Consider the following 25,682-nt stretch of genomic DNA (forward strand, 5'->3'; position numbering starts at 1 on the left):
TTCTAAAAGTTCATTAAGTTGATTAGCCAAATAGAAGTATTGAAAAAAAGGACTACATTTCTCAGGCTGGGTAGGCCACAGTAGTCAGTTAAGCCAATTGGAAACAGTTTTGGGACCAAGGAGAAAAAGTATCTTTAATTTGGATCCAGGTTTCCATCCGATACATTATTTTCTGCCATCATTTAATGCACATCTGCTTAAGGTGAATTCCTTGTGGGGTTTTTGGTTGATGTTTTAGTTTATTATGCCTTCACTGTATACTTTTTGGAAGATATTTTTGCTGAATAGAGAATTCTAGATTTACAGTGTTTAAGTATTTTAATAATTTGCCCATTGTCTTCTGGTTGCATAGGAGAATATGCTATCATTTTTATCTTTGTTCCTCTTAAGATTTTCCCTCTTTTTTAGCAATTTGATTATTGCATGCTTTGCCATGCTTTTCTTTATAATTATTCTGCTTATGGTGTGTCAAGATTTGGGGATTTATCTGTTCATAGTTTTCATCAAATTTGGAAGTTTTTTTAGCTATTCAGTTAAGTTTTTGCTTTGCTCCTCCTTTGTCCCCCCTCCAAGCCTCAAATTAATGACTGGTGGTTCACTTGATATTAGCCCACCGGTCTCTCTGTGTTCATGTTTTTCCCCGTTTCTGTGCTTTTATTTTCTCAGAGAGTCTATTGGCAATGTCTTCAAGTCCACTGATCTTTTCTTTTGTAGTCTTGGGATGTAAATCCCATTATGTGTAATTTGCACTTCAAGTAGTTTCATCTCTACAAGTTACATTTTCCTTTTCTGTCCTCAGCAGACTGCATTTTTATCTACCTTCTTGAGCCTACAGAACACGTTTTTAATAGTTCTTTTAATGTCCTCTGCTAATCCCATCATCTCTTTCGCAGTGTCTGTTTCTATTGATTAGTTTTATTCTTGATATTTGTTTGGATGGATGAAGACTTTGTGCCCTTTACACTGTTGGGTATTGGGTTTTGTTGAATTCCTTTATATAGTGTTGGAGTTTGTTTTGGTGGCCCGTTAAGTTACACAGGAGTCATTTTATCCTTGTGTAACCTGCTTTTCATCTTTGTTTGGGTGTGTCAGCAGTAACGTTTCATTTAGGCCTAATTTAGTTCTACTCAATGGAGGCCCTTCCAAGGAATCTGTCCCATTCCTCCTACTGTGAACTCTTTCCCTACTGTGGCTTGTAAGAGCTCTGGTCATTTTGGGGCTCTCTGCTTGCTGGTGGCTCCTTCCTCACCCTGATTGCTTTCCTCTGGCATTGATTTACAGGTCAGTGCTCAGCCCACATCTCAGGAGGCCCTCTCTGCTGATCTCGCTTTCTCTTTGTGCAGCCTCACCCACTTTGCTGTTCTGCCCTGCAGCTTCTGGCCACGTTGGCATCCTTGAACCGGGATATCTGTCGCTGTAACTCAGAAAGACCACTCTTCACTCTGTTCCCTCTCCTTACCAAGCCCTGGAAACTGCTCTGGGCAGGCAACTTGCCTCATTTGTTGCCCTTCTCGTTTTCCTTCTCAACAGCAGCCTTGGTGCTGCACTACCTATGGTCCAGTGTCTAAGAAGTATTTCATATTTGTCTTTTTTTTTTAAGTTGTTTAAAGCAGGAAGTAAATCTGGTCCATATGGGTGTAAGCAGAAGTCTGTCTTTACTTTTGAATCAGAATTCCAAGGATTTGTATTAGAGGAAAAAAAGACTATATATTGCTAATTCTAGAGGTAGGCACATTTTAAAGATTCCACCCTACTGTGTTAGAGAGTGAGAATTGTATTGTTCATATTTTAAGTTCAGAATGACTTAACCTCTTTGCCCAAATGTGACTGGGTAGGTTTTTACCAGCTGGCAAATGTATTTGGCATCTCCGTAATTACGTTTTTCATAATTCACATCAGCATATTAAAGCCTCTGAGAAATCTGATGGTTGAGAAACCTATTTGCTTAATACAGCATTTTACAAACTTGTTTGACTTCAGAACCCTTTTGTCATCTATGACTATTAAAGTATGCTTTGGCAATATTGTCATAGTCATGAACTTTTTTTTTTTTGAATAATTTTGTTTATTTATTTTTGACTGTGCTGGGTCTTTGTTACCCCACAGGCTTTTTCTCTAGGTGCAGCCAGTGGGGGCTACTCTCTAGTTGGCAATGTGCAGGCTTCTGATTGTGGTGGCTTCTCTTGTGCAGCACAGGCTCTAGGGCACAAGGGCTTCGGTAGTCACGGTTCCCAGGCTCTAGAGCACAGGCTCAATAGATGCGATGCATTGGCTTACTTGCTCTGTGGCATGTGGAATCTTCCCGGATCAGGGATTGAACCTGTGTCTTTTGCATTGGTAGGCAGATTCTTTACCACTGAGCCACCAGGGAAAAGCCCATCATGAACTTCTTTTGTTCCTTGGTCTTCGTTACCATGTTAGTGGCTGCATAAGATTGCATTGAGAATACGTACTATAGAACCACTTTCTTATTTGAATTTTAAAGCCACTCTGATATTTCCTCTATTGATGAGAACTGTGACATTGCTCAGTTAATTTATATAGCTTTTGCTGTATATTAAATTATCATCATAGATTTCTAAAAGTGAGGTTATTGGGCCAAAAACTGTAAAATGTTTTTATGGCTCTTGATTTGTATTACCTAATTGATTTTCCAGTAAAGTCTGTTAACTTCTGCATTAGTAATTAAGACTTTCAACATTGGGTGCACGAGGATTGTTTTTGCTTTATTTAAGGGAGAGAAAGCTTGTGCTTGTCAACATGAGCTGGTAGCTGGATGAGAAGCCGCACGAGTCTCTTATTCATGACTAGTCTTGACAGAATGTAAACCTCTGCTGAAATATTATCACAGCAGCTAATGGTTCTCAGTACAAAGGATTTATCAGTCTACTTTTCTCTCCTCAGTTTGAAGTTTTTTGAAGCATATGTTCTTTTGAGTTATAATCTCTCCCATCATAACTCTCCTCCTCCGTTTTGAAACAGTGTGACTATGAAAACGTTCCAACGACTGTTTTCACTCCTTTGGAATATGGGTCTTGTGGTCTTTCTGAAGAGAAAGCTGTGGAGAAATTTGGGGAAGAAAATGTTGAGGTAAGTTTTACTCTTCACTACTGCTCTTTTCCCCCAAATTTAAAATAATTTCTAGCATAAAGAGGAGCTGAAAAATAGTACAGAGAACTCTGGTATACCCATTTTCCAGATTCACGTGTTAGTAACATTTTGCCCATTTGTGTTAGCCTCGTCATATCTCTTATCTCTGTGCATCTCTATGTGTATTTCTTTTTCCTGAACCATTTGAGTAAGGTGAATGCCCTTTTACCCCTAAATGCTGTAATACTATGAACAAGGACATTTTCCTGTCTAAACACATGGTGGTTACTACTTTTTAGACAGTTTACTGTTGATATAATATGGTTATCTGACCTACCTTCCATTCATCAATTTCATCAGTTGATGTAGTAATTCTTGGTTCTGTTTTTCAAAACCACTTCTACTGGTTTTTTTTTTATTATTAATATGGTTAAAAAATACAGGGGAAAAAAACTAAAATGTACCTACATTTCTACTGTTCTATTAGGGTCTTTTTTTCCTACCATTACCCTTTAATTTATAGCTAATGTTGCCAGTCACTTTTTATCCTATATATAGTCAAGGAAGGGATTCCCTTGTAGCTCAATTGGTAAAGAATCTGCCTGTAGTACAGGAGACCCAGGTTCAATTCCTAGACCGGGAAGATCCCCTGGAGAAGGAAGTGGCAACTCACTCCAGTATTGTTGCCTGGGAAATCCCGTGGACGAGGAGCCTAGTGGGCTACAGTTTATGGGGTCACTAGAGTCAGACACGACTTAGCTACTAAACCACCACCAATGTCAAGGAAACTGCACATGAATTAAACTACTTTTATATACACAAGTAATGCTACACAAAGGGTCTGCTGTTTTAAATTATTTGGGGAAAAAAGTTTCCAGTAAAACCTAAAAGACCAGATTTGTGAATCAGAGTGCATTTTGTAATACGAAAGTCTATTTTAAATTTTTTAACAACTTCTTTTATTCTATATTTTAGTAATAGTATATAATATTGATCTATCAGTAACACATTATTAGCATTTTTTTCTGGTTATAAGAATAGTATATCCTCATAGGAAATTTTCAAAATATTACAAAAGGAAATTTTAATTCATGAAAAGATAACTGCTATTAATATTTTTGTATATTCTAGTCTAAATATGTTTTATATATGTATAATTTTGTGTTGGTATACATAGCTAATTTTTAAAGTGTGATTAAGTTGCATGCAATTTTCTGTTGTACTTGACAATTAGTGTTAGCTCACAAGCATTTCCCTCTAAAAGCACCGTTTTAAAAAATGACTTTTGCAATATTTCCTTTCAGGGGTGCTACTATACAGTAATTTTTTAAGCCATTTTATTAGATTCATTTTTTACTATTATGAATAGAATGATGAACATCTTTATTACTCACTGTCTCTTTCTCTGATTATTTTCTGAGGCTATATTGCTATCAAAAAATAACTTAAATTTTAAGGTTCTTAATATTGTGTATTTTTTCAGATAATCTTTTGTATTTGTTTGATTAGAATTTGCGTTTTTCATTATAAAGGCAAGGCATTTGAGTTGAAGAAATCTTGAAAAATGCAAAGGAAATAGGAAACAATCACTCATAGACTTATGTTTATAACACAGCTGTTGTTAGTAGTTTTTAAAATCATTTTTCCCTCTGTGTAATTGTTGTGATACTATGATACTGTACATTCAGTTTCGTAACCCACATTTATCAAAAAAATTATATTACAAGGTAAAAGAATGTTATATAATGTTTAGATAATCAGTGTGTTTTTAAAATATCCTGCCAACCTTGTATGTTTTGAATCGAGGCTAGCAGTTGAAGGAGAAAAAAATCCTGTTGGTCATCCAAGATTTAAGTTTATGAACTGTCAGTAAGGATGTCTGTTTCCTTTCATCTATCATCTTTCCCTCCTTCCTTCCTTCCTTCCGTGCTTTTGGTGGATAATTTCAGAGAAGGAGATGTCTTTGGAAGTATTAACTAGGGGAACTAGATAATTGCTCTAAGTGTTCCTGGCACCTTACTTGTTTCTTGCCCAAAGTTGCCATTCTTTTGAGGTAGCAAGATAGCGTTGGTTTCTTTCTTTTTTAATGCAGGATGGAAAGTAATTACGTGGCTTCTTTCCCTCATTGGCTTGCACTTTGTTGTCGTTACATAAGGTTTATTCATTGGAGGTTGAAGTATAATGAAGGGATGAGATTATGGCAGAAGGGTTGTCAACTATGAGTTTAAAGTTATTTACCTTCTGACCAGCTTCTTATATGTTCCATGAATTTTTTTGTTCAATGAAAGTCTAATGATTAAATATTAAAGAGCATCCACTGTCTTCACACCACAACTAGTGTCTGACAGACATACTTCTTGAGATGATGGGTCTAAATTGTGCTTCTGTCTCCCTAGGTTTACCATAGTTACTTTTGGCCATTGGAATGGACTATTCCATCAAGAGATAACAACAAATGTTACGCAAAAGTAGTCTGCAATATCAAAGACAATGTAAGTGCCATTCATACTTAGTCCTTTCTACTGATTTCATTTTATTTTTACTATGCAGCTCTGTTTTGATCACGTGATACACACATTGCATTCTTTTAGTATTTCACCTGTGAGTCTCCCCAGTTGTGTGGACATTACCCTAGGGTGAGGCCCCTGATGACATGGCCTGACTCCCCTCTGCGTGAATGTGTTGTGGGCAGGCAGTCAGAACCAATGAAGCCATTGACTATCTAAAAACAATGACAGAACAAGAAAGGAGTAACCCAAGTTTGTATGCTAAGCAGCTAGCACTAGTGAGAAAGCTGGAATGGGGGAGCTCTTAATTGGGTTCTCATTTAAGATTTCATTGCTTGCTGCTTCATGTAACAGCTAGTAACAAAGACCTGAGGCTAAAGCCCCTGACCTCACAGGCTTTGTTTCCATACCTACAAAGTGATGAAGTCATTGGTTTTCAGACTTTTCTGACTACTGCCCCCATTTTCTGTATTGTCATCCGGGACAAGTGTATGTCTTTGCACATGCTCTGTAAGTGTTCCGTGTGTGTGATGAGAACTCAGGATTTACTGTCTTAACAACTTTCATATCTAACTGGCAGCAATGTTAGTTATATTTATCCTGCTATACATTACACCACTAGGGCTTCCCAGGTGGCTCAGTGGTAAAGAATCTGTCTGCCTTTGCAGGAGATGTGAGTTTGATCCCTGGGTCAGGAAGATCTCCTGGAGAAAGAAATGGCAACCCACTCCAGTATTCTTGCCTGGGAAATCCCATGGATGGAGGAACCTGGTGGGCTGTACAGTCCATGGAGTGGCAAGAGTCAGACACGTCTGAGCACACATGCACACACATTATACCCTGAGTGCTTATTTAGTCTTATGATTGGAATTTTGTACCTTTCGACTAGCTTGATCCATTTCTCCCTTCCCGCATCCCCTACCTCTGGTAACCACAAATCTGATCTCTTTTTGTGAGCTAGTTTTCAAAGTATTAATGACTTACAGCACTGTGTTAGTTCCTGGTGTAGAACATGATGATTTGATATTTCTGTACATTTCAAATGATCAGCATGATAACTCTAGTTACCGTCTGTCACGATTCAGATTTATTACTTAATACTGTATTCCCCACACTGTACATGACTGTATGGTTTATTTTGTAACTGGAAGTCTGTACCTCTTGGTCTCTCTTACCATTGTGGGTTGAATCTTAACTTGAATTGGTATATTTTTAACTTAGTTGAGATCTTTTTCAAAAAGTACCCCAGTGAAAATATAAACAACTAAAAGAATCCATATGTTAAAAGCCTAATGAATTCATTTTTTTCATTTTGGGATTTGAGTATAATTAAGTGATATATTGGTTTAGTAACTACTGCCCTACACAGTAGCACAGTTGCAGATTGCTTTTTTGCAGAGCCCAGGGTTCTCGGAAAACCTGGATTCGCTACAGAAAAGGTCATCAGTAGATGCTTTTAATAAACGGACATACTAGGGTTAACTCAGAGAAGGCAATGGCAAGCCACTCCAGTACTCTTGCCTAGAAAATCCCATGGATGGAGGAGCCTGGTAGGCTGCAGTCCGTGGGGTCGCTAAAGGTCGGACACGACTGAGCGACTTCACTTTCACTTTTCACTTTCACGCATTGGAGAAGGAAATGGCAACCCACTCCAGTGTTCTTGCCTGGAGAATCCCTGGGACGGGGGAGCCTGGAGGGCTTCCGTCTATGGGGTCACACAGAGTCGGACACGACCGAAGTGACTTAGCAGCAGCAGCAGGGTTACCTCTAGCAAACTATACAGAATTGACATAGAGAACAGTTTTATGGAGAGTTTTGTCTTTTTAGACACAGTTTTAATAAAGTCATTTGTATGAGTGTGCATTAGATGCCATGCTACTACAGACGAGAGGAGAGAATGTCAGACGTTCACGCTGGCGGTCTGATGTCTAGTAGGAGATACTTCATTTGCATACAGCAGTCAGTGAAACCTCAAAAGTGTCCTTTATATCAAGCAAATCTATTTTAACTACACCCGGTTCTCTTGTTCCTTTTTTCTTTTACTGATGTGTCATTTGTTCAAATGGCATTTTTTTATATAGTATGAAAAATAACTTATACTACCAGTAAAAACTCATTTTAATTAAAATAACTGAGGATGGTATTGTTGTTGGATGGTATTGCTGTTAATTATTTTCATAAACAGAGACAGTATTACAAGAGATGAATACTTGTCATTGCTCTTTTGTCATAAGCCATCTTATATAAAAGCTTGCTTCTGGTTTTTAACATCCTTGGGGCAGGCTGTATTCACTTTGAGTTCAGTCACTTCAAAGTGACTGACTGTGCTTGGTTTTAAATAGTACTTGCTTGCTGGGCTTTTATTCTTTTTGTATGCTATCCTTTTTATACACAGTATATTTGAAATTTGCAGAAAGGAATAGGGCAAGTCCCTACTGCAGACTCTGACTATTAACATGTTGGTGTATTTGCCCAGAGCTTCTCTTTTGAATGATAGACGTTTATGTCATAAAGGCAGTTTATAACGCATAAGTGCTAAGTCGTGTCCTACTCTTTGCAACCCCGTGGACTATAGCCCTCCAGGCTCCTCTGTCCATGGAATTTTTCAGGCCAGAATATTGGAATGGGTTGCCATTTCCTCCTCCAGGGGATCTTCCCCATCCAGGGATCAAACTCTGATCTCTTGACTTGGCAGGCAGATTCTTTACCCCTGAGCCACCGGGGAAGCTCGCAGTTTGTAATAGGCTGGCTGTATTTACCTGTTGAACATGTAAAATGTGTCGCCATTACTTAATGGTCTACATATACTAGCTTATTTAATCCTTGTATAATCCTGTGAGATACTGTGCTATTGTTATCCCCGTTTTATAGTCAAGGAAGCCGAAGTGTGGAAGTTAATTGTGCTAGGAGATCAATCCTGGATGTTCATTGGAAGGACTGATGCTAAAGCTGAAACTCCAATACTTTGGCCACCTCATGCGTCAAGTTGACTCACTGGAAAAGAGTCTGGTGCTAGGAAGAATTGGGGGTGGGAGGAGACGGGGACAACAGAGAATGAGATGGCTGGATGGCATCACCGACTCGATGGACATGAGTTTGAGTGAACTCCGGGAGTTGGTGATGGACAGGGAGGCCTGGCGTGCTGTGATTCATGGGGTCGTGGAGAGTCGGACACGACTGAGCGACTGAACTGAACTGAACTGAGGAGCTGGAATTCAGTCCAAGCAACTAGAATCCATGCTGTTAACCTCTATCCTGGTCGTCTTTCACATTCCTTCTTGGTCCTCCACCCATTCCTTCCCGGTCCTCCACCCCCATTCCTTCCCTGCCCCAGAGGCCTCACTCGCCTCACCTTGGGCTGTCTCACTTTTATATATTTGCTGCCTATTATGTCCCGTAAACACATACATCATGGTTTAAAGAAAGGTGGTATCCTCAGCTAAATAGAAGCCTGTACCTTTTCCTTTTTAATCTCACTTTTTGAGATCTATCCATATTATTGCATTTAGATCTAGTGTATTTTAAGAGCTAGTGTATTTTGTGCTTTATTTATCCATATGCACAAACCCAGATTGCCAAAATGAATAAAGCAAGAGTCTAACATAAAGTGGATTACATACAGAAGGCCCTTTCTGACTGTTTTCAGGAAGCCATTGAACATCAGATAAGGCTCTGCGCCTCATTGCCTGAGCTGCCTCGTCTGTTACAAGAGGGTTGGATTGGATGGGCCAGCCCAGAGCTGGGAAAGTCTGCACAGTAGGATGCAACAGGTTTCCCTGCTCTTGGCAGGGGTAGCCTGAGTTTGGATTTAGCATTTATCCAAAATGATTCCCACACAGGTATTTCAGAATTGCCAAATATTTTTCTCTTGCTTTCAAAAATGTTTTCACATTGAAAGCCTCTTAGGTTCTTCTGTCTACTCCTAAAACTTCAGTTTAAATGGTTTTTTAATTTGAATGGCTGCTCTTAAATGTTTCAGCTACCACAAGTGGTTTACCTGGAGCTCTGAGACAACCGGATAGAGACGAGGGCACCACTGAAAAGCCCTTTGAAAACACCTTCCAGAACATTTTGGTGCTTACGTGGTTGCACACATTTTTGCTTTTCCAAAGTGTTTTTCCTCATCATCACCAGTGGCTGGTTCTTTCTCTTCCTTCTTGCATAGTATGACCACAGTTCTGTATTAGCCCGTGTTGCAGTACCTTCAGCCTACACAGTTTTCAGCAGCAAGCATCAATATTTCTGAATGGGTTTTTTTTAGATTAGACTGGAAAAACATTCCAGGCTGTTAAGGAGGGAAAATTCTACATAATTGTATCACTTTTTTGTATCTTAGGAACGTGTTGTGGGCTTCCACGTACTGGGTCCAAATGCTGGAGAAGTGACCCAGGGCTTCGCAGCGGCACTCAAATGTGGACTGACCAAAGGGCAGCTGGACAGCACCATCGGAATCCACCCCGTTTGCGCAGAGGTGCGTCTCCACACTTTCTTTATTATTATTATTTTTTCTCCACACTTTCAGTTAAGGCTAGATAGTGCCTGTCCGTGTGTGCTCAGTCATGTCTGACTCTTTGTGACCCCCATGGGCTGTAGCCCACCAGGCTTCTCTGACAGTGGGATCCTCCAGGCAAGAATACTGGAGTGGGTTACCATTTCCTACTCTAGGGGATCTTCCTGATCCAGGGATCAAACCCGAGCCTCTCATGTCTCCTACACTGGCAGGCGGATTCTTTACCACTACACCACCTGGAAAGCCCACTGGATAGTACTGTCGTGCTGCTGAACAGTAAAAATGGTGAGAGTGGTTTATACGCATATGCTTCAAATTGTTTATTTATCACGTGTCATAAATTATTTTCATGGCAATCAGCTGATGATGCCATTCATACTCAAAAAGAGCATCAGCCCTAGTTATCCCTGAGATCCCTGGAGGCTAGTGATGCTCTCTCCCTTGTTAGCTTTCAGTGTCAAAGAATGAGAAAGTGAAGCTTGGGAAAGATCACGCATGTGACGGCAGAACTGGACGTTTCGCGGTGGGGCCTCTGGCTGTCAGTGTGTCTGCACACCCGTCAGTGCTCACCTGCGAGCTGGTTACTGACTCTGCTGCCGCTCCACAGGGCTGGTAGGCCAGAGACGTGTCTGCACTGGAGAGCCTGGAGGCTGGGGAGGTACCTTCTCTCATCAGAGGCTTAGGGGCGGAGCTGAGCATTGCAGCCTGGAAGAATGTTCTCGCTTCCTTTTGCTCTGTCTTTTCCCCGAGTGTCTTCCTCTATACTATGAGTATCTTCCTGTATAGTATGCACCAGTTTAGTGACCAGGGCATTATTCACAGAGAACTTTGTATGTGTTGTTTTGTTCTGGGTTTTGTTGTTGTTTTGTTTCTGAAAACTTGTTTTTGTGAAGTAAAACTGAATTTCAAAAATGATACATAAAAACGGAAAAGAGAATAGATTTTAAAAAGCTCTTGAAAATTGTGCAGTGTATCTTTTATTCAGTGTCGTGACTGAGACTGTCTAGGGAAGGTGAGGAGCCAGTTAGTTTCATTCTTTTTCAAAAACTGTGTTAGTTTCTTGGGGCTGACATATTGCAACTTAAGCGTTTAGAAACAACAGAAATGTCTAAGAGTGCTGGAGGCCAGAGTCTGAAAGCAGGGCCATGCTCCCTCCAGGGCCTCTGGAGATGAGGCCTTCCTTGCCTTTACAGCCTCTGTGGTTGCCGGCAAGTTCTGACTTTTCTCAGCTTGTAGACATATTGCTCCAGCCTCTGCCTCTGGCTTCATGTGGCCTTACCTGCTGTGTGTCTCGGTCCAGATTTCCCTCCTACTGTAAGGTCATGGATTAGGACCCCGTTGAATGGTTTCATTTTCACTTGGTTACATCTGCAAAGACCCTGATTGCAACCAAGGTCATGACGTTCACGGGTACTGGGGCCTAGGACTTGAGCTGCTCTTTCTGGAGGACTTTATTCAACCCACGATGGTGGGTATGGTTAAAAGTCTAGGATACTTTAAAACAACGGTCATTCTCAACCGGGATAAAGACATCCCTTCCCAACTTGGTTATGCAAGTGTCTGGCTTTTTAATCTGAATTCGGTTCTCAGCAGACTGGTTAAAAGGCTGATGTGAGCATGGCTCCTGCTGCCTCACTTGCTTGTGTCGTGTTGACCCAGTGGCAGCACGTGGCACTGTCTGCAGGCTGACTGCCAGCTGGGCAGAGAGGTGCGGTGGAGAAGGCAGGTGTCCTTCTGAAGCCCAGGCCCGCAGAGAGGTCAGCCAGAGGCCTGTCCCCGCGGTGCACCTGGCATGCTGGAAACCCTCTTTAAGCATTTGCCGCTGTGCATCTCCATCTGTTGCTTCTCTTTGAAGCTCAGAGGTGAACATTCACTCTTTTCATAAGGCTTTTCTCTTTGTCTTGTTTCCAAGGTGGCGACTGATTAATGAGATTGAAAAACTGGCTGCCGTTGTTTCCCTCTGAGTGCATTTGTTGTGCAGCTGTGTGCCTAGCTCTGTGCTGGGTGCTGGGGAGCAGCAGGGGTTTGAGTCAGAGCAGTGAGGCGGGTGAGGGAAGGGCCAGGCACACATCTGGGTGGTGGGTCCCAGGCTCAGGACAAGTGCACAGTGGCGTTTGGGGCAGGAGGGTTGGGGGCCAGTTCTCGCACAAGAGGAGACAATGCATTCGTGTCAGCCAGTCCGAGGGAGCACCAAGTACGAGAACCCCGTGTGGCAGAGATCATGGTTTATTCAGGGACCTGAAGGCCCTCAGAACTGCTGTCGCAGTGCCACACCAGCTGTGGGTGGTTTGTACCATTTCAATGAGAGAACCTTCGTGATTGCGCAACCTTTGGCTCTGAAGTAGTTGCCTACAGGAGTTGATGCATTCCTCGGGGGAGGCTTGCTTTTTTGGAGGAAAATAGTTTCCACAGGGTTTCCTTCCAGAGTCTCTGTGGGAGAAGGAGAGACTACTGGTGTTTTGACTGAAAGCCCCTTGGTGTCAGTGAGAGAGGGGGTCTCAAGGCCTGCGGCGTCAGTGACACACGAGTGTTACTCAGTTTGAGGCTGGTGTGATGGTTATTTATCCTGGACATCTGAGCAGTAATAATTGAGGAGGAAACTGATCACATGTGATTTTGAGTAGTAATTTCAACTAATTATCTATAGAGAAAAAATAATGCCTTAAGAAGAAGGAGCATCAGAGACAAGACCTGTGAAATGTCTTAAATGAATTTTAGTGCCAAACATCAAAAGTTTTGTTTCATTAATAGTCAGCATAATCACAGTCTGCAGTGAATGGGGTGGGGGGATCTTGTAAGGCTCAGAGGGGTTGGCTAGGTAAGAGACATGCCTCCCATAGTGTTTATTTACCCTTTTGTGAGTGTGTTCTTTGTCCTGGGATCAAAAAACTGCCTCTGCTCATTTTTTTCAAAAATATTTTTAGGACAATTGTAAATCAGGTCTGTGTGTATAAGATCCCTGTAGGAATTGATGCTGTTTGTTTTTTTCTGTATAGACTAACCAGCAATGGTGGTTTGGCTTCCCCCGTGTCTTTAACATGTTTCCAGTAGAAGAGAAGTAGATAAGAGCTCTTTCTTTCCCCTTCATTTCTTTCCATTTTTGATGGGTTTAGTTTTTTATCCACACATCCTACAAGTTCTGTGTCTAAATTAATTCCTGAGAAATAAAACATAAGCTTGCAAACTCACAAGCATGAAATTTGCTTTAATGTATTCCCTTGCTCATTATTTTTCTTCCTTTAAAAAATTGGAAAGAGAGCATGTTTGATGGTATTTTAAATTGCCTGTAATACCAGCATCTGAACACAGCTATTTTCATTATTGCATATTATCTTGGTCTTCTCATCCACAGTCACACTTTTTTTTTTAAAACAAAGGAGTTCTATTGCTCTTCAAAAAAGAGTTGTACTAGTTTACAGTGTCATCAGCTTTGAATTTGAGTGCTCATGAAAATGTTGCAAAATTCAGTGTAACTTTTTCTGTAATAAGTTTAAAGGAAAGGACTATTTCGAGCCTTTTCACATATCTTTGCTAATAAGGATGAACTTCTTATAATTATTATTTTTGGGAATGTGAATTATTCTCACATTTTCTTCTGGGTTCATACTTTAAATGTTTTACTAGCCATTATTACTTGGGTCTGACATTTTTGCAGTGCTGCTGATAAATTGGCATAGAGGGAAAAAAAGGCTTTGTCACTGCTTTAAGGCTGAATAGACTGAGGATTTTCCTCAATATTGTTCCTCCTTTACATAGCAGCGTTTTCCCCTCTTATTCACAGGTATTTTTGATGCTGACTCCTATTGCTTTGACCTGTAGAAGTCAAAACTGCCTCAATTTCTTGTGCTTTCCTCTTTTTAGTAAAAATCAGGAAACCAGATATTTCTTGAGAATCAAAGATGCAGCTGACCAAAGAGGGTGTCCAGGTGTGCTGACAATAAAGTCTTGCTTCCACTGGGGACTCTCCCAAGTCAGCCATGGCTTCTTGTCTCAGTGAGACACTCAGTGGCTCTCTGAAGTGAAGTGAAGTGAAAGTCGCTCAGTCGTGTCCAACTCTTTGTGACCCCATGGACTATACAGTCCATGGAATTCTCCAGGCCAGAATACTGGAGTGGGTAGCCTTTCCCTTCTCCAGGGGATCTTCCCAACCCAGGGATCGAACCCAGGTCTTCCACATTGCTAAACACAAAATTACTTTTTCATGCCTGAGCAGTATGGATAGTCCGTTTGGGTGAGGTTTTGTTTTTGCCTGTATGCCTTGTGGGGCTTTGAGGTCATCACGGATCAGCTGCAGCCCAGCTCCCATGCTGTCGTCACTCCAGGACTCAGCTGACGGGGCAGCTTCTGGGGCCACTGTGGCTTAATGGCAGAGGGACAGGAGGTGCAGGAAAAGCACCTTGGTGCTCAGGCCTTGTGTTCCCAAGCGATGCTTTCCACTTCCCCACCTTGGCCAGAGCAAGCCCCTGTCCCCCACATCCATGTGCAGTAGGGCAGGAATGTATAACATGTGTCCTTACAGGGTCATCACAAGGAGGTGAAGGCACCATTTTTTGTTTTGGAAACAGAAATATCACAGTAGTGTTAACATGAAGAAGGATCAGATTTGACAGAAAAGAAGCAAGATACCTAAGACTTATTAATTGATGATATATCAACAGTAGTAGAAATAGAGGAATTAACAATCAATTCCAAGTGCATGGCCTGAGCAGCCAAGTAGTGGTGATGCCGATCACCGGGAGGAGCTGGGTTAAGTGTGAAGAGGTGTGGGTCTGGTCTTACTGTCGTGGAGCTCAGGAGAGACGGTGGCTGGAGAGGCCCAGCCTTAATGGATCTCTCCAGCTGACTCAGTCTGCCTGACTGGGAGTAGTCTACTGAGGAGTGTTTAAAGGGGGAGAGCTGAGGATCAGCTCAGGAAGGGGGACACACACGGGGTTCCAACCACATTATGAGGCTGTCTGAGCTGGGTGGGCCAAGGGTATTTGGAATAGTACACTTTATTCCTTTCTGAGTATCCAGAATATTTCATGGTGTGTTTCTTTTAGAGAATTAATAAGCAACCAGGGAGATTGTTTTAATCAGTTCATAAATCACATGCTAATAAATAAGTGCTTTATTAGACAGAGCCTGCATTTTCTCTGTTTTACGTTGGTGAAATGCTTGCCTTGGTCGTATTACTCCTCTGTTGTATACATTTTAAGTGCTCGGCCAAGTCATCCTCTGTACATACGGTGTTATCTCAGCTCCCAGGTGTCTGACGCTCTCGTGTTGTCTCCGCCCCTGCAGGTGTTCACAACTCTGTCGGTGACCAAGCGCTCCGGGGGAAACATCCTCCAGACCGGTTGCTGAGGCTAAGCCCCAGTGCAGATGCTGCTGCCTAGACTCCAAACCACCGATGCGTTTCTTGCCCAAGTCCAAGGCGAAGTGCTGCAAAAGGCTCTCGGGTTTGGCACCTGCGTGTCCGGTGCTTACACTCCCCGAGGCCCCCTTGGGTCTTACGGGTGGGAGGTGATTCGTGGAAGGCAGGCAGCATTGCATTGGGGTCACTGTGATGAACTCAAAACTGGCTTTTGGCAGAGCATCGGAGTGATGCGTCCATGAAGTCACCAGCCCCAAGCCCCTCGTGGTGGGTGGTGATGGAACTGTCAGAGCAGTTTTCTCTTGGCCTTTCTTTTGTGGGTTTTCTTAGGCTAACTGTCAAGCTTTCTAATGTTGGTTCTTTTTTTCACTTTTTCTCCTCGGTGTTAGTGATACTAGAGATGATAGCAAACAATTTTGGTCCAAAAGCAAGTCATGGCTACCATGTGCAAATACAAGCGACTCATCGCCGGGAAAGCATGGGGAAGCTCCCAGGCTTGTCCCAGGAGAGACTGCCCTGTGGCCCAAGTCTCCTCCCAGAACACGGGAAGCACGGTTGGCCAGTTTGCTCATGTGCTACACCACTGGTGATTGTTTTTAGTTCTGTTTAGAAAAGGCAGTGGCTGCCTGGCCAGCCTATTAGAAGGAGTCTTCCACTGCAGAGAACTTGGTAGTATAGTGTGATTTCCACCGTTCTTCATCATGGAGGCAGATGTCCACCTGAAATGGGGAGAAACAGAAAATGTATTTAGTCTGTTGGTGCTGGCCTAAGTGAGCTGAGGTCTATTGCAATGGAAAACATTTAGCGCTCGTTTAAAACTGTTTTGGGGAGTAACTTTTGCTTTAAGCTGAAATCACAAGATAGCACAGCTTAATTTTTCATGTGTGTGAGGTATCTGTCCCTTTGAGAACTACATTCATAGAAAAAAAAGTCTTTCTACACTTGACAATTTAACTCTTGTGGTAATTGCTTTGTTTTTTAAAGGAAGCTGTTAATATCATAATTTATTATTTTTGAACACAGGTGGATGTGAAGGATTTTCATTTAAAAAACCAAGTGGTTTTGACTTTTTCTGTTGACAGCACTTGGTGGAATTTGGGCAGAAGTGTTTATGCTCTGCTTGCATTCCAACTCGGATTATCACAAAGAGGTATTAACCCTGCAGTTAGAGATTTCCGGCTACAGCGACTGACAGTGCATTATATCTAGGCCGTATCCCCTCTACAGAAGTAAGATGTTAAACATGCTGTGGACGGCAGGCCTCCCACCAGCAGTCCTTGTAGCCCCCCAGCCCCCTTTTTGGGTCTTCCCTCTGTGTGTGTTTCTCAGCCACAACACCGAGCGGTTGATTCAAAGCACATTTCTCGATCACCTCAGGGAACTCGCCCAGCATTCGGTCAGCAGGGCCCCTGACCTCGTCTGTCCCACGGCCCTGCCTCACCCCGCCCCATCTGGTTGTGTGGAGAGAAGGAAAAAGGAAAAAGAGAGGGGAATTGAGGCAGCTGACTGTGTTCGGTTTTATTTATTTATTTTTTTTCCCCCTCCAAGTCTGCCAATCTCTGAAACTAGATTACAGGCAGTACAGGGTGATCAAGCCTAATCATGTTGTGATTCTGTCTTCTTCGTGGAATGGAATATTCTGTCCCCACAAGAAGAATCCCACTTTATAGACTTGTCTCTGTAATCGCCTGGTGTATTGAAACTCATTAAATTCCATGTATTTTTGTTTTAAATCTTCTGGAAGAAAGAAAAAAAAAACAATGTGAAACATTAAAAGGTATTAATATCCACTGAGCCGTGCGTTCTTACTGAGTGGTGGTCTTGGGCTCATGTGCCTGAGAAGTGAATGGCCTTCAGCGCTCATGTTGGTGATGCTGAGAACTCGGTGCCAAGTTTCACTGATGCTGCGCTGTCTGGCCTGGTCGATGTGCTGAGGTTCACATTTTAGTCTAGTTGACCCCTTGCAGGTGGCAGGTAGCGTGTGAGACTTCTCAGCCTCCATATTTTGGGCTTCCCCAGTGTAAAGAATCTACCTGCAATGTGGGAGACCCAGATTCGATCCCTGGATCAGGACAATCCCCTGGAGAAGGGCATGGCTACCTACTCTAGTATTCTTGCCTGGAGAATCCCGTGGACAGAGGAGCCTAGCAGCTCACAAAGGGACACAACTGAAGCGACTTGGCACTTAGTACGCACATATTGCACCCGCCAATTCTTTATAATGAATCTATTACCTGTGTCTATCTACCTACCCATCCCCTACTGGTCCACTTTTATCTAGAGAACTTGGACCAAAACAGATCTCACCTCTGAAGGTGTGTGTGGTCAGGTAGGGTGGGTGAATGTACGCAATTAGTCCTTCATCTCCTCCACAGATATTAGGTACCAGGTACTGTTCTAGGCAGGAGAGTTCAGCAGTCAACAGGAAACATCAGTAATCCTCGTCAAAAATTATATAGAAGGAAACCAGCAAAAATAACTAAATAGGTCAATTGTATTGAATGTTAGATGGTGTTTAAGTTCTGTTCTGTTCTGTTCCGTCACTCAGTCGTGTCCGACTCTATGCAACCCCGTGGACTGTAGCCTACCAGGCTTCTCTGTCCATGGGATTCTCCAGGCAAGAATACTGGAGTGGGTTACCGTTTCCTTCTCCAGGGGATCTTCCCGACCCAGGGATCAAACCCGGGTCTCCCGCATTGGAGGCAGAAGCTTTAACCTCTGAGCCACCAGGGAAACCTAAGCAGGGAAGGGGAGAGGTCTGTAGGGCATGGGGAGTGGAATTTTAATGAAGGTGGTAGAGGTACACCCCATAGAAAAGGTGACCTTTGAAGACAGAGGTGAAAGCGATCCTGGGGGAAGGAGCATTCCAGGCAGAGGTCACCAAATGTGAAGGCCCTGAGGCAGAGAAGGACTGGGTTGGGGAAATGTCAAGTGCAGCGTGGTGGGTGAAGCAGAGAAAGAAGGAGGGAGAGGTAACGGAGGGGCAAGAGGTAGATGAAAGGTAGCATCTAGAGTGGGAGCCATTGCAGGGCTCCGAGCAGCGGAGCGTGTGACGCCACTCCCAGGAGGTCAGGAGCATGGCGGTGGCTGGGCTGAGGGCAGCCTGAGGCCTGAGGCTTTGCACCGGGTGGAGGGCGCTGCAGTGGTCGAGGGGAGAGGGACGATGTTTTAGCTGAAGGTGAGAGTAGAACCAATAGGACATAGCGTTGGATTGAATGCGGGGTGGGAGAAAGAAAGGATGATTCCCCCTATGGGGCTTCAGCACTGGGAGGATTGAGGCTAGAGGTGCCATTTCACTGAGATGGGAACACTGCAGGAGGGGCAGGTTGGAGGGGAATATCAGAAGCTCGAGTTTAGGGTGGTGGGTCTCAGGTGCAGGAGGCAGAGGTGGTGCTGGGTTTGAGTCAGTGTCCACACAGCAGGCGTAACGGCAGCCATGAGATGAGTTGGTGGTGGTGAAGGAGGAAAGGGTGTAAGGGCAGGTTTGGGCCCTGTACGACTCTGGGAACTAGACTCTACGCCCTCGGCTCCTCACTTTTATCCACTAAGTACTATGAAAAAAAGACCTAGTGTTTATAAAGACATTTGAGACCTTTTACAAAATGCTTCCAATTACAAAATGCTTCCAAATAAGAAGGGGAAAAAGAATGCAGCAAAATTATTATGGACCAATCTTGAAATGCTTCCTATAATATTATTTTAGCCAATCAAATACAGTTGGATCCATTGCCCCTATATTTCTTTTTTGTTGATTTGTGTTTGGTTTAATTTTCTTTTTTTCGCTGCACTGGTCTTTGCAGTGCGAGAGCTCCAGAGCATGCAGGCTTAGTAGTTGTGGCCTGTGGGCTTAGTTGCTCCCTGGCGTATGGGATCTTAGTTCCCTGACCAGGGATTGAACCACGCATCCCTTGCCTTGGAAAGTGGATTCTTAACCACTGGACCACCGGAGAAGCCCCCACTGCTCGTGTATTTGTAAATGTTAGATTGAACACAGGAAGGGCTGCCTTCATTATATTTGGAATGATGTGGGAGTAACTCAAGCAAGCACAAGGGCGTGGGGGGAACAAAGACCTTAAATTGGCCCTGAGAGCGGCTATAAAGAGATGAGACATTATTAATGAGAACTGCGGTCAGGAAATAGACTGTACCTTCAGGTCACTTTATGTGCAGTGACTTGTTCTGTTAATCTTTGTAAGAACCCTCAGAACTGTGGTACCTGTTTTTCAGGTGAGCAAAGTAAGGTTGGGACTCACTTGGTCTTTTACGCAAGCTCATGTGGCTTGTAAAGCGCAGAAAGAGAAGGTGCGCCGCCTAGTGTCCACCTCTGTGAAGGGCAGACTACTCTCCTGAAGAAACAAAGCCACAGAGCTAAAAAGTTGCAGAAAATCAAAAGAAAAAAATACCTTAGCAGATAATGCCGGAGAAACTCAGTTACTGTATGTAAAAACAGCATCAAAATTAGGCATAAAACAGAGTAAAGACATAAATATATATCCTACAACCATAAAGTTTATGTGGTAAATACTGAAAATATCTCTGTAATGTAGAGGTGGAGAAAAGCTTCATATACCATGGCCTCAAGGTATAAACCACAGGGAATGTCCTGGCGATCCAGTGGTTAAGACTCCATCTCTTACTGATGTGGGCCTTGGTTCAATCCCTGGTTGGGGAATTAAGATCCCACAAGCTGCATATTGTGCCCCCCGCCAAAAAAAATCCACAAAGCATAAGGCAAAATGACTGCATCAAAAGGTCTGACCACAAAGCCCACCATGGAAAAGTTACAGAAACAACATCAGGCGAAGACAATTTCAGTGTCTAAAACTGACAAGAGATTTGGACCCAGGTGACAGCGAGGGATTCTGGGTCATCAGGAAGAAGACAGGAGCCCCAAAGGAAAGGAGGCAAAGGACACTGACTTGGTTATTCCTCGCAGAGGAAACCCCAGGGTCTCAACAGGAGGGGTGTGTGTGCTCAGTCGCTCAGTCATGTCCAACTCTCTGTGACCCCATGGACTGTAGCCCGCCAGGTTCCTCTGTCCATGGGATTTCCCAGGCAAGAAGACTGAAGTGGGTAACCATTTCCTAGGGGATCTTGCTGACCCAGAGATCAAACCCGCGTCTCCTATGTGTCCTGCATCAACAGGTGGATTCTTTACCACTATGACACCTGGGAAGCCCAAGAGATGAGATATGTGCAGACTCATGAGAGATTAAGAGGTGAATGCGGATAACGAGAGGCCACTTCATACTCGACAGACCTGAGACAGAAAGCTGTTTCAGGCCGTGTGAAGGGACGCCCAGGCTCTGCTGGTGCGAGAGTAGACCGTTGGCTTCCCAGTGTTTAGTCAGATCAAGCACTGTGCAGTGTGATCTAGCAGTCCTGCTCCTGGGCATCAGCCCCAGAGAAGTTGATGGATCTCTCAGGTGTGTCAGTAAGGGGATGTGCATAAAAATGTCCTGTGGCATCATTTGTGGTGTTGGGAGGTTGGACCCAATCCTGACATCTCTCACTGAGGGATGGACTGGTTGGCCAGGAGGAGGCAGGATGATGAAACAGTATTGTGAGATGTACCATGAACATGGGTGAAAAAAAACAATAGGGAAGAGAACGAACCCAACAGCCACTTGTTTACATTGTAAAGATGCTCGAACACCCACCAAGGACCCCTGCAGACAGCACACTTTCAGCAGATCAGAGCAGCTGACTGCAGAGCACGGAGTAGGAAACCATGGCAGTGAAGGAAGTTGAAGAAAAAGAGGACCTCGCCCTGATGCTGGCCTTCCTGTAGGCAGGAGTCCCTGACAGGTGAGTCTTAGCTTCTCAGTGCCCTTCTTTTCTTCCCCATTAAACAGGGGTAGTAACAGTGCTCATCTCCCAGAGTTGCCGGAGAATTAAGTTGTTTAAGCACATGGTCAAACGCTTAGAATCGCAGTGGACACAAAGGGGGTGCTGGGTGAGTGGGTGCTGTTATTATTGTTTGAATATGAGTAATGCAGTTCTCAGCATATGAGATCTGAAAATGTGAACAGGCAGCATTGTCAAGTTCAAGACAATTCCGTCTCTATCCAGTCTGGCTCCCTCCTGCCTACAACAGCCTCCAAATGTCATTCCAGGGCCCCAAGCCAGGGAGTCCCTTGGGAATTGGGGAGCATACGTCACGTTGTAAAATACCTCCCAGGGGACCCTGACCCCAGCTGGTGAGGAGTGTGTCTCAGAGCCTCAGCTGATGCTCCAGGATGTGAGGGTGACCCCTGGGAGAAGGCAGGGTCAGCTGGCAGGAGAGGCAGAAGGAAAGGCCCGCCTCTGCCTCAGGGCCAAGTGCGGAGAACAGGAAGAAAGGCCCCTCCATGCGCAGGGCCCATCGTCACCAGGAACCCTCACAGGCCTCATCTGAGTGTGTGTGTGTGTGCTGTGTGCTCAGTCGTGTCCGACTCTGCAGTCCCACAGACTGTAGCCCACCAGGCTCCCCTGTCCATGGAATCCTGCAGGCAAGAATACCAGAGTGGGTTGCCATTTCCTTCTCCGCCTCATCTGAGAGTAGTAACAAAATTAAAGGACAACACAGCCTTGCATTGTGTTTTCCCCTTTAGGAACCTTATAAGGTGATGGGGTGTTATCAGGAGCTAATTCTCCCCAGTCTCCCCCCAAACCCTAGGTGGGAAGGGGATTTTGTGTGGGAGCTCTAGGGTGTGTGTGTATGTGGCAAGGAGGTTGATTCACAGCACCGCCCTTCCCAGCCCCTTTCCTGCTGTAGTGAATTTGAGCCTAATAGTTGGTGAAATGAATTTCTCATGGTGAAAATGAGGAGACAGAAGCATGATTTGGAATGCAATTACCTTGCCTCCTGTGTGGCTCACACAGCTCAACAACTGCCTTCTTCTAAATTTCTTTTTATGATTCTTATGGCATTCTGCCGGAGTCCACATGGAGGGCCATTAAGCAAAGGAAAGGAAGAAAAGATCAGGGCTGGGCCTTCCCCGGGGTCACTTCTGGTGTGTGGGGGGTGTCCCCCCCACCCCATGTGAATTTCAAAAGCCGTGCTTCACAAGGGCTTAGCTCACTGTCATGGTTATAAACTCTGCTCCTTCCCTGAGCCTCTGAAATAAGGGTATTCTAATAAAAACACCCCCTCTGCCTCATGCGATGAGGTGCTTACATGCAGTGTTTCATTTGGCTCCCGATGGACCAAAGAGCTGGACATTTTTGTCCCATTTTCCAGAAGACTCTCTGGGTGGTAACATGCACAGAAAGGGGACAAACAATCTGGTTTTAGCCAGATTGAAACAAGAAGGAAGGGCCCAGGCAGGGTCCCTGGATGGCCAGCCCCAGAGAACCCTGCCCACCTCCATCTGCTGAATGAGAAAGACACGTGTGTCTTATCTGGACCACTCTTTGAAGATATAGCCCTTTGGGGTCTCTGATATAGCAGCTTAGTTGTCTGTACTTTGACTAATAGAGCTATTCATTTTTTGTTTTCCAGAAAAGATTTAATGATATGAGAAAAAGTTTATAGGTTATAGCTCGGGCGGGGGGGAAATCAGTATATGAAAAGAGGATTCTTAAGAAAAAGAAGATTCTTAGGGCAGTGAAACTACTCTATATGATACTGTTATGGTGGATACATGTCATTATACATTTGTCTAACTAAACCCTCGAATGTACAAAACCAAGAGTGAACCCTCAGGGGATCTATGGGCTTTGCATGATAATGATGTGTCAGTGTGGACTCTAATGCATGTGCCATTTTGGTGGAGGTGCTGATGGTGGGGTGGCTCTGTGTGTGTGTGTGTGTGTATCAGTTCAGTTCAGTCGCTCAGTCGTGTCCGACTCTCCGCGACCCCATGAATCACAGCACGCCAGGACTCCTTGTCCATCACCAACTCCCAGAGTTCACTCAAACTCATAGGGGCAGGGAATATGTGGGAAATTTCTGTAACTTTTGTTCAGTTTTGGTGTGAACCTAGGACTGCTCTAGGCTTCCTTTGCGGGTCAGTCAGTCAAGAATCTGTCTGCAATGCGGGAGACCTGGGTTTGATCCCTGGGTTGGGAAGATCCCCTGGAGAAAGGAAAGATCCCACTCCAGTATTCTGGCCTGGAGAATTGCGTGGACTGTGCACAAAGAGTCGGACACGATTGAGTGACTTTCACTTCACTAAAATTGCTATAAAAAATAAAATCTTTTTTTTTAAAAAAAAAAAAACACCCAGCTACATAGGTATATGCCAAATGTGGGAGACCCACATGTTTTTCTGGGGTGTGGCCTTGGCCTTCTCACAGCTCACTGAGAGACGCACACGTTTATTGAAGGCAAAGCTGGACTTGGAGCTCTGTGTCCCAGGGAGTAACTCTCTATGTAAGATGCTCAGGTCGGCTCCCCAAGGCTCAGCTGGCCCCGAGGACCTCAGCATCCCTCCAGCCAATGAGTGAGCAAGAATCCAGGGGTCACAAGAAAATCAAGCCTGTTACCATGTAAGCGAGCATCACATGACACATGGTGTATCACAGAGTGACAGTTTATGACAGCTGTAGGCATTTCTGCACTTGTTTTTGAAATTAAGCTTAGCATCCTGTGCAGTGGTAAGCATGCCGCACCTTTTTTTAAATCAACACAGCTCCTAAAGCTACTTATAAGAAATACACGCTTCGAGTTATAAGGGCTGATTTTGAGGGTCTGTGGATGTCTCCTGGAATCTGAGTTTAGTTATGGATAATGACAGGATATGACTCTCTTGAAACGTTGTTCATCAGATTCACGAGGTGTTGTGTCTGAGACGAGTAAGAGCGTTAATTGTATTTATAATGAAATTCATTAGAGCATAAATAAAATGCATTAATATTTTATACGTTATGATGAAGGGCTGCAGGGCAGGCCACTGCCATACTGGGGACAGGGAGTTTGAGCTATTGCTCCATTTCAGCAGCTTCCCTGCCCCTTTGTTCAGATACATGGGGGCCCAGGGGCACTCACACAGGCATGTGTGTGCTACACATCTACACCGAGGCCCCTCGTGCAGGAAGGATAGTGTCCACGTGACGCATCCTTTCTGGAAGCAGACACATGTCAGGCATGATCTAATGGAACCTCCATCCCTTGGATGTAACAATAGAAACACAGAGACCCCAAGTGGTCTGACGTCCTATGGGAGACAGGAGGCCCAGGTCCTACTGAGAGATGCCCTGTGTAGCTGGGAGCCTTCTCGGTAGGGTCTGTGCCCTCTGCCTGGGCTCCCTTTCCTTCAGGGGAGAAGGGGTCCGGGGAAGGGCTGCTCTTGAAGCTCAACAAAGCACCTTCCAGCCTTCCTCATGGTGGGCAGGAGGAGCGGGTGAAGACCTGCTCCCACCCCCGCTCATGCAGAGATCCCTGTGGACTTGCTGTGTGTGTCATCCCAACCCCGATGCACACTTTTGTCCCCTCTGTGTATTTTACTTGGGCTCCTCTCGTGGCTCAGTCAGTAAAGAATCTACGTGCAGGAGACGTGGGTTCAATCCCTGGGTTGGGAAGATCCCTTGGAGGAGGGCATGGCAACCCACTCCAGTAACTTGCCTGGAGAATCCCCGTGGACTTTAGCCTGCCAGGCTTCTCTGTCCATGGGGTTGCAAAGAGCTGGACATGACTGAGCGACTAAGCACAGCACAGCATACCTTAAAGTGGGCTTCCCTGGTGGCTTCCTGGTAAACACATTTATTTGAAAACGAAAACATATGTCAAAATCATAAATGGGAACCAACCTCATTTGCCATAAATAGAGATCAACTTTTTAAATAAATGCTTCACTTGAATATCCAAACTGCCAAGAGGACAAGCGAAACTAACCATCCTAACGCAGTCTCCTTTCCCCCGTTTCCTTGTTGGAAGGCTTGGATGCTAGTTAAACCATTATTAGGCAGTCTCAGCATTTGCTTGAAAACCTCTTCTCTCGTGATCCTCCTTGTTATGTTCATGTTTTGTTCTCATTGCGTCTGGGACCAGTCAGTTCTCTCTGAATAAAACCAGAGAGAAAACTTCTGTGCACGTTTCAAAGCATACAGGGCACAGAGAATGCTGGCTGGGCTGAGGTGTGTTAATTCATCAACGGGGAGAAAAAAAAAAAACCTCTTGTCAATATTTGCAGAGAAGAGAAGTCTCCATGAAGTAGAAAGGCCACGTTAATGGAAATGGAATGTTTTGTGCGGAGAGAAGTTTTAGAATCGGAGAAGGTCAGTGCAGAGGCTCGGA

At 44.1% G+C, this 25,682-nt stretch overlaps 1 protein-coding gene across 3 annotated transcripts in view; it reads left to right on the plus strand.

The window, feature by feature from the left end:
• The window catches only part of TXNRD1 (thioredoxin reductase 1), a 61,042-nt gene extending 43,785 nt beyond the window's left edge, over window positions 1–17,257 (plus strand). For all 3 annotated transcript variants that reach the window (XM_055394296.2, XM_055394295.2, XM_055394297.2), the window contains exons 12-15: window positions 2,983–3,090; window positions 5,487–5,582; window positions 9,934–10,068; window positions 15,391–17,257. In XM_055394296.2, coding sequence (XP_055250271.2) covers window positions 2,983–3,090; window positions 5,487–5,582; window positions 9,934–10,068; window positions 15,391–15,459 — 408 coding nt within the window. In that variant the 3' untranslated portion in view covers window positions 15,460–17,257. The remainder of the gene's footprint in view (window positions 1–2,982; window positions 3,091–5,486; window positions 5,583–9,933; window positions 10,069–15,390) is intronic.
• Window positions 17,258–25,682: the final 8,425 nt, after the last annotated feature.

This window comes from Moschus berezovskii, chromosome 6 (genome assembly GCF_049115385.1).
Source record: "Moschus berezovskii isolate FMDL1 chromosome 6, NW_MosBer_1.0, whole genome shotgun sequence".
NCBI lineage: Eukaryota > Metazoa > Chordata > Mammalia > Artiodactyla > Moschidae > Moschus > Moschus berezovskii.